Here is a 13,458-nt window from a genome sequence, read left to right on the forward strand (position 1 = left end):
CAGCTAGCTTAGTCCTCGGGGACAGGCGACTCAGGCAGATTAGACCTCACTAAAATAGGCAGGTATTAGCGATCTCAGCAGCCCCCAGCCTTCCGGCGTGGCGGCCTTTAAGCCAGTGCCACTGCGAACACCCAGGATCAGGGAGTGAGTCCTGGAGGGGCGAGACAGCGGGGCACCCCAGCTGAGGGGACCCCTGTGCTGCCTGTGCTGGCAGGGGGATGCCCGAGGGGAAAGCAAATGCTGCCCCAAGGGATACCTGGTGGGGGACCGGGTCACAGTGGCTCCTGTGCGCTGCTGGGGTGCAGTGGGGCTGCTGCGGAAGCAGGTGGGACAGGTGTGGCAGCCAAGCCTGATGGGCTAGGGCTGGCTTGGGGGCATGAGGGGAAGCCCTGCTGCAGAAGTGCCATCGCATCCTCCCCCCACCCACCCAGGACAGGCTTCGTGTGGATGAGGGGTACAGGAGGAAGACCAGACTGGTGCCGGCAAAATCCTTATTTGCTGAGCCAAACAGTGCATGACGCCCCAGGGCTGGTTCCAAGACCACCACCCACGCCACGGGACACTAGTACCAGGACCACCACAGGGATGGGCTTGACCAACACGGCCAGAGATCCAGGCACACTGCAACCCAGCACTCACGTAGTGCACCTCAGAGAACCAACAGGGAATAGTTTTAGGAAGGAAAATCCACTCCCAGCTCATGTATTAGGACCTCCACCCCCAGATAATGGACACATAATACCATTGCTCCTGGGGGACAGGAGCTAAGCCCCAACACTGCTGGTGTCACCCGCCGGCAGGGTGGGCAGCAATGCTACATCAGCATGCACCTCTCCTTCACCTCATCCACAGTGCCCAGTGCACGGTCCCGCAGTGCCGGCAGGTCCACCTCCCGCATCTTCGACAGGAAGGCGAAGGCCCCAGCACCATCCTCCTCCTCCTCCTCCTGCTCTTCGCTGTGCACCATGGAGGCCAGCTCCTGCGGCAGCTCCACCGTGCCACCGGCCACGTGCAGCTGAGCATCGTCCCGCTCGTCCTGCACGTGGGTGGAAGACAGTGTTAGGGCTGGGGGCAGATGCAGGCGTGCCGGCCATGGGGTGGGGACAGAGGACAGCAGGTGCTGCAGGGGCACTGGGGATGCTGGGGGAATGCGAGGACTGTCTGTTTCCAGATTTGGACAGCTGGACAGACACACGGGTGGTGGTTCAGACAGAGACAGCAGCTGTTTGCTGCCCTCTTGAGGAATCATCTCCCATCCTGTGGGATGTCCAGCAGTCACCTGGCCTGGGGCTGTCCCAGAGGATGGAGGGTCCAAGGGAAGACCCCTGAGATCCCACCATGGGTTTTCTGGTCCTTACCTGGGCCAGGTGGTACTTGTCCCGCAGGTGCATCCGCACAGTGGCCCGTTCTGCCTTCTTCTGTGCAAAGGCCTTGTCCCTCTCGATCCTGCAGCAGCAGGCACCCCACTGTCACCCCTTGCCTCACCAAGCCCCCATCTTAACCTCCCCGCCACTCCCCAGCATTGCCCTGGGTCTTCAGCAGCAGAGTAGCTGTGCTGGTCCTGGGGACAGGGGGAGAGGAAAAGGGGGTGCAAAGTCCTGCAAGAGGATTGCAATGGGGATCTGGTGGCAGGGAGCACATCCTGCCCATCCAGCACCCAGCAGAGATGCTCAGCAAAGATATCCATTGGAAGGACTTGATCCTCTCAGCTCCCGGATGCTGAGTTACCAGGTCCCCACAGCACCTGGACCCAGGAAGGTGGGACCCATGTAATCCTGTGCCGCCCCTGTTGTCCCTCAGCTCCATGGATGCTGTCCTGGCACCAGACTCCCACCACTTTGGGACACTGACACCCAAGGGTGCCCCTCGTCACCTATGGAGCACTGAGCCAGCACTGTGCCAGCACCCATGGGGAACTTCTGTGCTACATGGAGAGGCATCCACTGGCCCTGCCGCACCCCAGGGACAACCCATGGTGGGTGAGACCCCAGTACCCAGTGCTCCCCCTCCTCCCCCCGCCCAGTCTTGGCAAAGCCTTACTTCTCCTCCAGCAGCTGCCGCTGGTACTCCTCAAACTCCTCACGGCCCATGCCGTTGGGCAGCGTGGCCACCTTGCCATCCTTGGGGGGCCCCTTGGGCGGCTCCTCATTACCCCCTCGAAAGCTCTTCAGGGTGGTTGTGAAGAAGGTGGCCATGGGTGGATGGCTTGAGCAGCCTGTGCCCCACCGTGCCCGGCACCTCCAGGTGCTTGCCCAGGGCCAGTACCTGCAAGGTCAGCAGGACCGTCAGCCCCAGGGGCACTGCGGATCAGGGGCGGATTAAGGCATTAGGAGGGGAAGCCACAGCCACCAGGGTGGAAAGACCTTCCCATGCTGCTCACTGCACCCAGGGGTGCTTGGGGGAAACGGTGTTATAGGGGGACAGCAGGATGCTGCCCCATTGGGGTGATGGGAGGTGGAAGGAGTCAGCAAGACCCAGCGTCACACAGATTGGGTGAAAGACCCTCCTTTGGATGGGCCACGATGGGATACAACACCCCCAGGGCCAACGCCTGCTGCAAGGGGCCCTGGTCCAGGAGCATCTGGAGCCACTGACAGCAGCACACAGGGCTGGAGGTGCAAGAAGTCAGCACAGAGAAGACCCAAGAGATTTAGCCGAAAAAAACCAATCAAGGGTCAAAGGACTGGAAGGAAGATGAGGTGGCAGGCTGGCACACGCACACACACAACCCCAAGCGCCCGTGTGGCCCTGTGCCCCCGTTAATCCCAGCTCCACTGAGATGTCGAGATTGCTTGGGAGACAGTGAGACCGGGGGCTTCCCACTGCCAGAGGACGTGCCCCCTCCTGTAATCTATATGCAAGCAATTCCCATAGAACTCTGATTAAAACAATAATCCCCGTCTGCACAAAGCCTGAGGGGAGCGGGACCAGGCTGCATGTGGGGCTTCCAACAGCCGGAGCTCCTGCCCCCGCGAAGCATTTCCCTGTGCTCTGCCAGGCCCGAGCGAGGGATAGGCCTAATTTGAGTCCAGAGGCTTAAAGATGCTGTTGAACTAATTTCTTCAGTTTAATCAAAAATCCCAAACCCTGGTGGTTTATCCAGCTGCGCTCACTGTCCGCATGCAGGCCCAAGTGGCTGGAGTTAGGGCTGTGTCTGGATTGGGGTTTCATCCTCCAGTGAATGGAGATGTCCCATCCTGTCCCACGTCACCAGAGGAGCAGCTCAAAGGGACCCCCGTGTCCAGGGCTGAGCAGGGGGTGTGAGGAGCACAGCCCCCTTGGGCACTGCTCTCCCCATCCTGGGCAGTTGGAAAGATCGGCTCCCTGGGAACCTGCAACTGTGTGGTGGGATGACAACTTGCGCTGGGATGGGGGGAAGCTGTTGCACCCTCTTCATGTGTCCCAGCAGAGGACAGCCTCCCTCATCTGCTGCCCCATCTCCTCCAGGAGAGAGCTGCACTGCGGGCTCGGTTGCCTGGCCACCCCTTGTTGCACCGTTCCCAAAGCTGGTGGGTCCAGGGCACTTCTGGCCATGGGTCCCAGGAGCAAGATGGGAATTAAAGATCCCTCAGGTGTTTCAGCTCCTTCTGCAGCTTCTCTGTGAGTTTCTTGAAGGATGGTCGCTTCCCTGGCTCCAGCTCCCAGCAGCTTTTCATCAGGGCATAGACAGCAGGTGGGCAGCCCTCAGGGGGCTCCATGCGGTATCCTTGCTCCAGCAGCTCCGTCACCTCCTTCAGGCTCTGGTGGGACAGAGAAGGCAACTGGGATCCCTGCTCTCCTGCCCTGCTGGGGGTTCACCCCGGCCAGGGGACAGTGGGATGCCCATCCCACCAGAGCCCGTGTTGTTCTCCAACACAGCACTCACCAGCTTGGGGTAGGGCGCTCGGCCAAAGGAGAAGGCTTCCCACAGGAGGATCCCATAGCTCCATACATCCGACTTGGAGGAGAATTTCTGCAGCAGTAGGAGAGGCTGAAGTTGGCCAGGGGCCACACTGGGCTCCCATCCCTCCCCAGGACAGGAGACGGCACCTGTCCCTCTGCCACCCCTAGCTCCCCAGGGTGGGACCCCGTCCCTTCCCATCACCCACACGGCCATGGGTCCACCCTGCTGCGTCCTGCAGGAACTCCCCAGTTACTGATACACGCCAGGGCTGGTCAGGAGAGAGCCCGAATGTCAGGAGATGAAGGGCTGAATATGCCATAAGCCACCATGAGACAGGGAGGGGTCAGTGGGAGGGGGGAACCAAGGAGGCAAGCTGCTTCAGGAGGAGCCCTGGACATCCCTCCCTTCCCACCACCACTCACATTGTGTTTCAGTGCCTCCGGAGCTGTCCACTTCACGGGCAGCAAAGTGGTGTCTGCTCCCTTGGGATTGACCCGGGCCAAGCCGAAATCGCTCACTTTGGCCACGTTCTCCTCAGAGATGAGGATGTTGCGGGCAGCCAGGTCCCTGTGCACCAGCTTCTTGGACTCCAGGTAGTCCATGCCCTGGGCAACGTCCCTGCCATGGCCCAGTGAGGCAGAGAACAGCGTTACCCCCGGGGTGATGCAGACCACCAGTCCCCAGCCTGGAGGGAGGGAGATGGACTTACAGAGCAAACAGGAGTAGCTGCTGGGTCGGGACAAGTGCCCGGCCCCGTGTGCGCAAGAAGTTCACCAGGTTGCCCTGACAGAGGAGGAGAAATATGTAAGGACCAGCGGGACAGGGATTCCTGGAGACTCTGCCTCCCACGTGGGCTGCAGCACCCAGCATTTGCCCAAATCATTCCCCAAATGGGTATTTTGTGCCCAAATCTGAGTGGCAACATGTCCTACTGACCAAGAACCAGCCAGGTGCTCTCACCTTGCTCATGAACTCCATGACAATGTAGAGGCCATTGTGCAGAATCACACCAAGCAAACATACCAGGTTTTTGTGCCGGACCTTCCTGAAGTGGAAGGGATGTGGGTCAAGGGGATGCCTGCTCATCCCTTGACCATGGGGCAGGGTTGGGTCATATCTCCTCATGGGGCACTCACGTCATGGCAGCCGTTTCGGTGAGGAAGGCTTGGGCGGTCACATCGCACTTGATGTTCTTCACAGCCACCTTCTGCCCCATATACTCACCCTGCAGGACATCTGGGAGCGGATGCATGGGGTCAGGCTCAGCCCCACACCCACCCTCTGCATTCCAGACCGAGCCCCTCATTCCACAGGACAGGGAGGGGATGTCACGGGGTGCCATTTGGGGAACACATGGCCAGGGAACCTCCAACTCCTCACCTACCTCCAAACTCGCCTTGCCCGATGCGGTCTCCCAGCTTTAAGTGCTGCAGGTTCAGTAGCCAGCCGGCTGGGCACGGGCACAAAGGCAGGTTAGAGGGGCCACCAGTGGGGCCATGCTGCCTTGTCCCCCAGATCTGAACGACTACCCTCTCCCACCATCCCCTACCTTTGGCCAACTCCTCCTCAGCTGATTTCATCCCAGTTTTCGGTTTGGGCTTCACCAGTTTAGTGCAGATGGCTCCCTGCTCCTTCATGTAGTGCTGTGAGGGATGGACAGACAGAGATGATGCAATGATGCCACCTCTTACCCTCAAGCACGAGGTGTAGAGCCAGGAAACAGCGATGGTATGCTCCACAGGACCTCACCACCATCACCACTCTTGAGGGGCCTGGAGACCCTTCAACTTGGGCAGCACGAAACACCACATTTCCCCAAGCACTGTGATTCACAGCCCCTGTCTCAGACCTGCTCCTCACCAGTCACAGCCAGGTGGGCAGTACAGGATGCTGCTGGTGAGCTGGATGCACCTGATGGAATTCAAACCCCTGGCAGGCACAGCAGCAGCTGAGGAGATGAGGAGCAGAAGCTGTGGGATGTCTGTTGTGGTTACAGAGCAGGACTGGGGCAGCCAAAATGGGAAAGAACCCACCCAAAAGCAGAAGTTATGTCTAAATGAGCAGCATCTGCGAGACAGTGTGAAGATGGTCTGTGAGGAAGAGCTCACCAGAAGGGCTCATGTGTCAGCCGGGAGCCCTGTGGGCTCAGAAGATGACTGCAGGCCTCGGAGGGACAGAAATTTGTGAAAATGCCTCAAAGCTTCAGCAGGGCTCCGGCCAGGGTCCAAGGGTGACAGATGCTGTTGGGATTTTAGTTTTCCAGACTGCTCTGAGCCCCGCTGCTGCATGAAGTAGCAAATGAGCAGGGATGAGGGGAAACAGGGGGAAGCAGAAGTCCAGAGCTGCCATCACCATGGCTGGTTTGCAGCAGAGGACATCACAGATCTGTGCATTTGACCCTGAGCTGAGTGGGAACCATGGGCCTTTGACAGGGAGGGAGAATTATCACCAGGTAACAAAGTCCAATGAAAACCACAGGAAAAAAGGACAGGGACCTGCTACCACTCCGTGCGACCCTATGAGGTTCTTGTCCTCATTCCTCACTGCCAGGGGAAGAGGGGATTCTCACCTCAATCATATCAATGAGGTTGGAGAAGTACTGCTGGCTGTCGATGCTGAGTGTGTTTTCCTCGTGCACCACGCGGTAGTGGATCACCTCCTTGCAGAAGCTCACACAGAGCACGTAGTCACCAGGGTGCCGGACAGACTCACGCACCAGGAACAGCCCATCCTCAGGGGGCTGCAGCTCCTGCACCGCCTCCACCCCTGAGATCTTCCCATGGAACCAGCTGGGGAGAGGGGCATTGAGGAGAAGGGCCATGCTGGCAGGCAGTCCCAGCAGTGAGATTATTGAATCATAGAATGGTTGGGGCTGGAAGGGACCGTGAACATCTGGTCCAATTCCCCTCCAGTGAGCAGGGACATCTTCTACTCAATCAGGTTGCTCAGAGCGCCATCCAGCCTGACCCTGAATATTTCCAGGATGGGGCATCTACCACCAGTCTGGGCAATATGGACTGATGTTTCACCACCCTCAGCGTAAAAAATTTCTTCCTAATCTCCAGTATAAACTTCTCCTCTTTTAGTTTGAAACCATTACCCCTTGTCCTGTTGCTACAGGCCCTGCTAAAAAGTTTTTCCCCATGTTTCTTATCGGACCCCTTTAAGCATTGAAAGGCCAATATAAGGTCTCTTCAGTCTTCTCCAAGCTGAACAATCCCAACTCCCTCAGCCTCTCTTCACAGTGGAGCTGTTCCAGCCCTTGGATCATCTCTGTGGCCTCCTCTGGATCCGCATTGATGGGGCCAAGTCCTTCCTGAGCTGAGGGCTCCAGAGCTGGAGATGGGGATAGCAGAGCCCCCAGCAAATCTACATAGACCCCATTGCATGAATGTCCTCCCCACGAGCTCCATCCAAGCTGGGTGGCTACAACTGGGTGTCTTTAAAGCCAAGTGTTGACTGCAGCAAATCCCTTCATCTCCAGGCCACGGCTGTGGCTGCTCTGCCCTCAGCTGCCTACCCAAAACCTGGCTTGGGGGAAATGTGCTGGACTCATCCCCTATTGCAGCTCCTGGGGTTGAGTTGGGCCGCCCACTCCCCTCGTCCTCCCCAGCTGTACTCACGGCATCAGGCTGAGCTTGGGGTCGACGCGAATGGCTCCGCGTTCCCGCAGCGCGCTGGCTGCAAGCAACCCCTCCTGCCCCGTCTCGTTGTGCCTTGCACGGTACCAACCCTTGCCCTGGGGGAGAGAGGGTCTCAGGGCAAGGGAAGGAAGAGGGGATCCCGCTGGGAAGGGGCAAGCCTGGCTCTGGCAGCTCAGATGATGGCACAAGGGTCCCATCCCCTCCATGCCCTCCTTTGGCACCTGTTGGGCTCACCTCCACGGCGTCAATGATGGTGACCACATCACCCTTGCGGAAGGCCAGCTCCTGGCCCTTGGGCTTGGTGTGATCATGCTTGGTGACGCACTGCGTCCCAGGGGACCAGTGTTTCTGCAAAGGAGGAGGCAGGGTCAGCAGAGAGCAGGAGAGCTGCCCCCTCCTCCACCTCCCACAGCCCCCAGGGCCAGTCCCAAGGACCATTGGAAGCTCTGGCTGAGAACAAAGGGCACTGGGTATGCGGAGCCCCCCTGCACATCACCGTGGTCCTGGGGGAACACGTCATCCCAATGTTGCCAGAAGTGCTGGCACCCCAGTGGCAGCCCCACTCACCCCAGACATGGTTGGCTGTCAGTGCATCAGGAACTCCCTGTCCTCTCCTGCTGCCACCTGCAGAGAAGAAATCAAAGGGGGATATAGAGGGATGAGGTTGACCTGTCCCATCCCAGGCCACCACTGCTGTGTCCCCACAGGCTCCTCTGGCCACCACAGCTCCTTTCAAGCCTGTCCATAACACAGGGTAGCCCCACAGCACAGGAGGGAGAAAAAGGCTTAGAGCAGGTTGCTAACCCTGCCCACTTTTGCTGTAACTCAGGAACACTCCTGTCCCAAACCCTAGGTGGAGCAGGACCCAGCTGTCCTGGCCCCTCTCCCTTCTCCCTGCCTTGGAGCCCACAGATGGGCTCTGTCACCCACAAGTGCTGCTGCCACGGCAGGAACCCGTTGCTGCAGCTGGTGGGGGAATGTGGTTTTTACAGGAACTTCTTTCACCTCCTGTTTCAGTACCTCCAAGTCATCAGCACCACAAGAGGCACTGGGTGAGGGAGACCCACTAACGTGGGGCACAGCAGGACTGACGTGGGGGCTGCCAACCTCGGCTGGGCGGAGGTGGGATTGTCAAACCCGCTGGCTGTGGGATAATTGTGCAAGGTCCCTGTACTCCCGTTGCCATCAACTTGTCACGCGTGTGGCCACTTTCCAAGTCAAAATTGTGGGTCTTCTACTCTTCTCTTCTCCAGGCTGAACAACCCCAACTCTCTCAGCCTTTCTCAAGAGCAGCGCTGTTCCAGCCCTCGCATCTTCTCCATGCCCTCCTCTGGATCCACTCCAACAGGGCCAGGTCCTTCCTGAGCTGAGAGCTCCAGGGCTGGGCTCAAATTCATATCTCTCCAATTTAGATGAAAGAATGATGAGGGGAACTGTATCAAAAGCCTAATAAAAGTCCAGGGAGATGACATCCGTAGATTTTCACTAGTCCACTGATGCAGTCGGTCCATCATAGAAAGCTGCTAGATTAGTCAGGCACCGTTTGTCCCTGGTGAAGCCGTGCTGGCTATCTCTAATCAATTCTTCGTCTTCCATGAGTTTCACTGTATCTTCCAGGAGTGTCTCCTCCATGTTTTTACAGGGCAGTGAGGTCATGCTGACAGGTTGGTAGCTCGCAGGATCCCCTCTTTTACCCTTTTTAATGGATGCAATGTTTCCCTTTTCCCAGCACTGGGAACTTCGCCTGGCTGCCACAACTTTTCAGATACAATGGAGAGTGGCTTGGCAACCACATCAGCCAATTCCCTCAGCCCTGGGCTGCACCTTATTGGATCCTGCAGATTTACTGATATTCAGGTCTCTCAGGTGGTCTTGAACCTGATCTTCTCCTACAATGGGAGGGACCTTGTTACCCAGTCCTTGCCTTGAGTTTCAGGAGCTTGAGAGATGTAGGAAGAGGGACTTCCATTGAAAACTGAGGCAAAAAGGAAAATACGTTTAGTTCCTCAGCCTTCTCCATGTTGGTTGTCGCCAGCTCCCCCGTCTTATTTAAAGGGTGGTACACATATTCTTTAATCTTCCTTTTCTGGCCAATATACCTGTAGAGGCTCTCCTGATTTTCTTTGCATCCCTCACCAAATTCTACTCCAACTGTGCCTTTGCTTTCCTGATTCCACTCCTACACATCCAGGCAGCATCCCCATATTCCTTCTATCATATGTGTCTTTGGTTCCACTGCCTGTGCATTTCCTTTTCACACTTTAGTTTGATCAGGAGGTCCTGCCTTCCTTGCCCAATTTTTTTAACATATAGGAATTGAGAACTCTTGAGCTCTAAGATCCTTAAAGATCTAAGAGCCCTGTTCAGCTCCTTCATCCCTGAGGGCAGTGTCCCAGAGAGCTCCACCTGCTCATTCCTTGAACAACTGAAATGCAATGGGTGAATCTTCTCCTGCTTCCCTAGCAGCACACAGGGCTGGGGTGGGAACAGCCCGTGCACTGGGGCACTGACACCAAGTCTTGTGTCCTTGGTGGCACTGCCTGGGCTGCTGCACATCCCTATACCACAGCATCACCCCCAAAGGCACCACACTCCTAGAAGTCGTCATGGTTTCTGTAAGTTTTGTTCTGATTTCAGCATTCTTCCTCCAGATCCATTCTGTACTTGTAGTTTCTGTCTCACTGCACGCCAAACGCTTTCTCTCCTTTTCTAAAGGATAATGGGATTTCTCAGTGCTCACACTTTTCAGCTTTGACAAAGACATCATCTGATGAGACCCATGTAGGTGAAGCTGTTTTGTGCCCACTTGCTCCTTCCTATCAAGGAACGAGAGAGTGTGAAGCTATCCCAGAGGCTTGGTTCTCCTCTCTGTTTCCAAGACTTCAAAACAGCCAGAAGACCATCAGCTTCCAGAGATGAGAAACATCGGAGGATGGGGAGAGGTGATTTCATCTGTGCACTAAGTTTCTTGGTGGGGCTGGGACCAGCACTGACTGTGCTGCTCTTGGGAAACTCCACTGGTGACCTCTTGGAAACTTTGAATCAGAGAAGCACGATGTCTCCCTGGCTCTGCTGGACTGGGAGAGATGCGGGGGTTCACTCAGCTTCTTGGAGCAGAGCTGACAGCCTTTGCTGTATTCCTCTTTGGGAGAGTGAGTCACGGTCACTCCTCTGCATCACTGGTGGTAAGCCCCAGCCTAGCTCCATGACGGCGAGGAGCTGAGGATTTATCATGCCTGTCCCTATGCAGAGCAACAACAAGAAAGGGGTAATTGCTGCTGTCACAACGTTACTGTTAGGAGGAAGCAGTTTTATCTGTTCCAGAGCCACCATTTGCTAGCACAGTCATCTTCTTGTCCTGCAGCCCAACCATGCCACACGGGTTATCTTGGTGGACTTTGAGATGCCAAGGCAGCTGCTCCATGTGTGTTCTCAGAGGACACAGCTGAAGCCTGATGTGGCTGGATGCAGCTCAGCTCAGTTCCAGGATGGGTGAGGACCTCATGGGAACAGATATCAAGGACAGGGTCTGCTACGCACCCCTTGCTGTAGTCCAGCCTGGTACAAGGAGGGACCTGCTGGCTGAGTCGGGAAGGATTGGCAGCTGCTCCCTCATTTTCTGCTGCTCCAGAACAGTAATTACTGGTGAAAAGCAGCATCTGTTTGCTCAGTTGTACCTGTGTGCAGACAGCAGGTGGTGCTTGGAAGGGATGGATCCTCAACTCTGAGTGCCCAAGGGCCTGGCTTCTCTTCTGCCCAGCTGGCACTAGGGCTGGACATGTACCTCACATGGACACCTGCCACTGGCAGAGCCTGAAGACCAGCCACCGCCTCCACCCAGCCACCAGCAAGCAATTGCAGTGAATCACCTTCCTCCTGGTGCCACCCACATGCCTTGTCCTAAAGCAATTCTTTGTTCTTGGAGATCTTTGGTCCATGCAGTTCCCATCACTGGAATGAACGTTCCCACAAGCAGGATGCATGGGTAGAAAGTCTAGGAGGAGTTGCTTGCCTTCCTCTGTGTTTTGGAGCTGTTCTACACCCCTTTTTAATCAACTGCCCTAAGTATTTGCAGTGAGACTTAGAAGTACAGAAACACAATGCGGTTTGGTGGAGCCACCCCAACCCTGAACAGGAGAGTTTGGTTGTGTTACCCCAGCTGAGGAGGTGCCGGACCCAGCGGCACAGGGGCAGAAAAGGAGAAATGAGCACTGGCAGATTGCACCTCGGCACTGAAATTGGAGCTGGCTGCACTGTGCACCCACCTTTGAAATACACACTGGAGAACTTTCTTACCAACACCCTGCAGCACTAAGGGTCGCTTGGACAAATGGCAAATAGGACATTTTTCCTGAAAAACAAGTGACCCCTGGGCATTTCCCCACTGACCACAATGTTCTTAACGCTATGACACCGCGTCCATCCCTCTCCACTGACAGAGCAGAGCCAATACCACCTCATCTGCTCACAGCAGCTCTCCCAGCCCTGGCACCTACCTCCCAGCCACGTCCGTGCAGGTCCCTGGGGCAACGATGTCTTGGGGTAGCTGAGAGCTAAGCCTGGGCTCAGATTCCTGAATTCCTGGAGAGTAGATTCTCTTTCATATGGAGCAGCCAAGCTTTATTTTCAAGGGCATGCTTCCAGAAAGAGCGACTGCGTTATTTCCTGATTTCTCTTTTGCTAAGGGCTGCGGAGGCAGCGTCCCGGAGGTCCTAGTGCCTGCCGCACAGTCACACAGTAATCACCATGACTCATTATTTGACAACATTTAAAACAGCTTCTACCCTTCGAGGGCACAAGTACACACCCTCACTAGAAATCAGCTGCAGATCATCAGATCTCCTGCCCTGCAGCACCCAGAAAATAAATGATCCCTGTGCAAACAGGGAGATTTGCTGGTCCCACCTCGATTGTCATGATTGGAGCAGCTCATGGTGGCAGTGGCTCTCCAGAAGGATGTGGTGGGACCAGGGAGCATCTGGATCTAATCCCATCACAGGACCGACTTCTGGGATGTAAGGGGGGGTTGATCTGAGAGCACGGCCTGCCACCTTGCTGCTCCAGAGGGGATGGAAGCAGAGATGCATCACAGCCTAGAATGGGCAAAGAGACCTTTAGAACACCACTGTCAAAGGGCAGTGGCTTATCTATGTCCTTCAGCCTCTGTGGGAAGGAAGAATTGCCTCTGCAGCTCATCAGCCCAGACAGAAAAGTGGAGACCAGTTTTGCACTAATGTACATTTCCAGTATTCTGAACAAACTGGTGAAAAAGAAGAAAACGCAGTTTCAGGCAAACACCATGCTTGATTCAGGGGTCTTGGGTTAGGGATTTTTGTGTGTACTTTTTTGTTTAGGTTTCAGTAAAATAGCATTCAAGCCTTCAGAAAAAAACCTGGCAATTCAAAGGCAAAGGCAGTGCAGAAGAAAACTACCCCAAACCAGCCAGTGGTTTCAGCACCTGGTTATATTTTTCCATCAGGAAACCACTTCTCCAAGCCATTTGAGCTGGTCTGTTCATAGGATTCTTGGGATGTGTTTCCCCAGGAGCGCTCCTTGCATTCTCCTCTGCATTAGACACCAGGTCTTTTCAGGCTTGAGAATAGACATGAGAGCTCACCCTTACAGCCCCTGCACCACACTCCCAGGCTCAGCATCAGATGGCCTGGGGTCCACACCGTATTCTCTGCAACAAATAGAAATGCTTTGTAATTTTGGCTTTTGCCACATCCGGCCGTTACAGGCATGACCTCAGCCCAGAGAACTCACACACAGGGAACAATAGCTCAGCCTTAATACATGGGCTTTCTCTGTCCAATTATATGGCCAGCAAAGAGACTCCCGCTTGCTTCCTTTACATGTCTGGGTACCTAGCACCCAGTCAGCGCCTCAGTCTTCAAGACATTGGTCCTCCAAACTGTCTTCTTCTCTTCT

General features: G+C 55.8%; 2 protein-coding genes across 3 annotated transcripts; both read right to left on the bottom strand.

The window, feature by feature from the left end:
* Nucleotides 1-572: 572 nt before the first annotated feature.
* LOC138731753 (complexin-3-like) lies at nt 573-2,461 on the bottom strand. The gene is made up of 3 exons (XM_069877890.1): nt 2,041-2,461; nt 1,359-1,446; nt 573-1,036 (listed from the first exon to the last, which is right to left on the bottom strand). Exons 1-3 carry the CDS (start codon nt 2,193-2,195, stop codon nt 815-817), a joined length of 465 nt encoding a protein of 154 aa, XP_069733991.1. The 5' UTR covers nt 2,196-2,461; the 3' UTR covers nt 573-814.
* A 593-nt stretch (nt 2,462-3,054) lies between these two features.
* On the bottom strand, nt 3,055-12,447 carry MATK (megakaryocyte-associated tyrosine kinase). Of its 2 annotated transcripts, XM_069877938.1 has the most exons (14): nt 12,433-12,447; nt 12,024-12,246; nt 8,095-8,151; nt 7,762-7,875; nt 7,507-7,622; nt 6,453-6,672; nt 5,433-5,526; nt 5,268-5,333; nt 5,020-5,119; nt 4,844-4,928; nt 4,593-4,666; nt 4,306-4,501; nt 3,866-3,952; nt 3,055-3,740 (listed from the first exon to the last, which is right to left on the bottom strand). In XM_069877938.1, the coding sequence occupies exons 3-14, from the start codon at nt 8,101-8,103 to the stop codon at nt 3,558-3,560; spliced, it is 1,344 nt and encodes a 447-aa protein (XP_069734039.1). In that variant the 5' UTR covers nt 8,104-8,151; nt 12,024-12,246; nt 12,433-12,447; the 3' UTR covers nt 3,055-3,557. The 2 variants fall into 2 exon arrangements, with proteins under 2 accessions (XP_069734039.1, XP_069734038.1); XM_069877937.1 differs by lacking the exon at nt 12,433-12,447 and having other exon boundaries at nt 12,024-12,404.
* Nucleotides 12,448-13,458: the final 1,011 nt, after the last annotated feature.

The sequence above is a fragment of the Phaenicophaeus curvirostris genome, chromosome 28 (assembly GCF_032191515.1).
Source record: "Phaenicophaeus curvirostris isolate KB17595 chromosome 28, BPBGC_Pcur_1.0, whole genome shotgun sequence".
In the NCBI taxonomy this organism is placed as follows: Eukaryota; Metazoa; Chordata; class Aves; order Cuculiformes; family Cuculidae; genus Phaenicophaeus; species Phaenicophaeus curvirostris.

What these genes read in the sequence shown, in the direction of transcription:
- LOC138731753 (XM_069877890.1), bottom strand. Translation starts at nt 2,195, where the DNA reads ATGGCCACCTTCTTCACAACCACCCTGAAGAGCTTTCGAGGGGGTAAT. An exon ending in CGGCAGCTGCTGGAGGAGAA is followed by an intron (nt 1,447 to 2,040) that starts GTAAGGCTTTGC and finishes CTGCTGCTGCAG; the next exon opens with GATCGAGAGGGACAAGGCCT. An exon ending in ACAAGTACCACCTGGCCCAG is followed by an intron (nt 1,037 to 1,358) that starts GTAAGGACCAGA and finishes ACCCACGTGCAG; the next exon opens with GACGAGCGGGACGATGCTCA.
- MATK (XM_069877938.1), bottom strand. An exon ending in ACCTCATTGATATGATTGAG is followed by an intron (nt 5,527 to 6,452) that starts GTGAGAATCCCC and finishes CATCCCTCACAG; the next exon opens with CACTACATGAAGGAGCAGGG. An exon ending in GAGCGCCCTACCCCAAGCTG is followed by an intron (nt 3,741 to 3,865) that starts GTGAGTGCTGTG and finishes CTGTCCCACCAG; the next exon opens with AGCCTGAAGGAGGTGACGGA.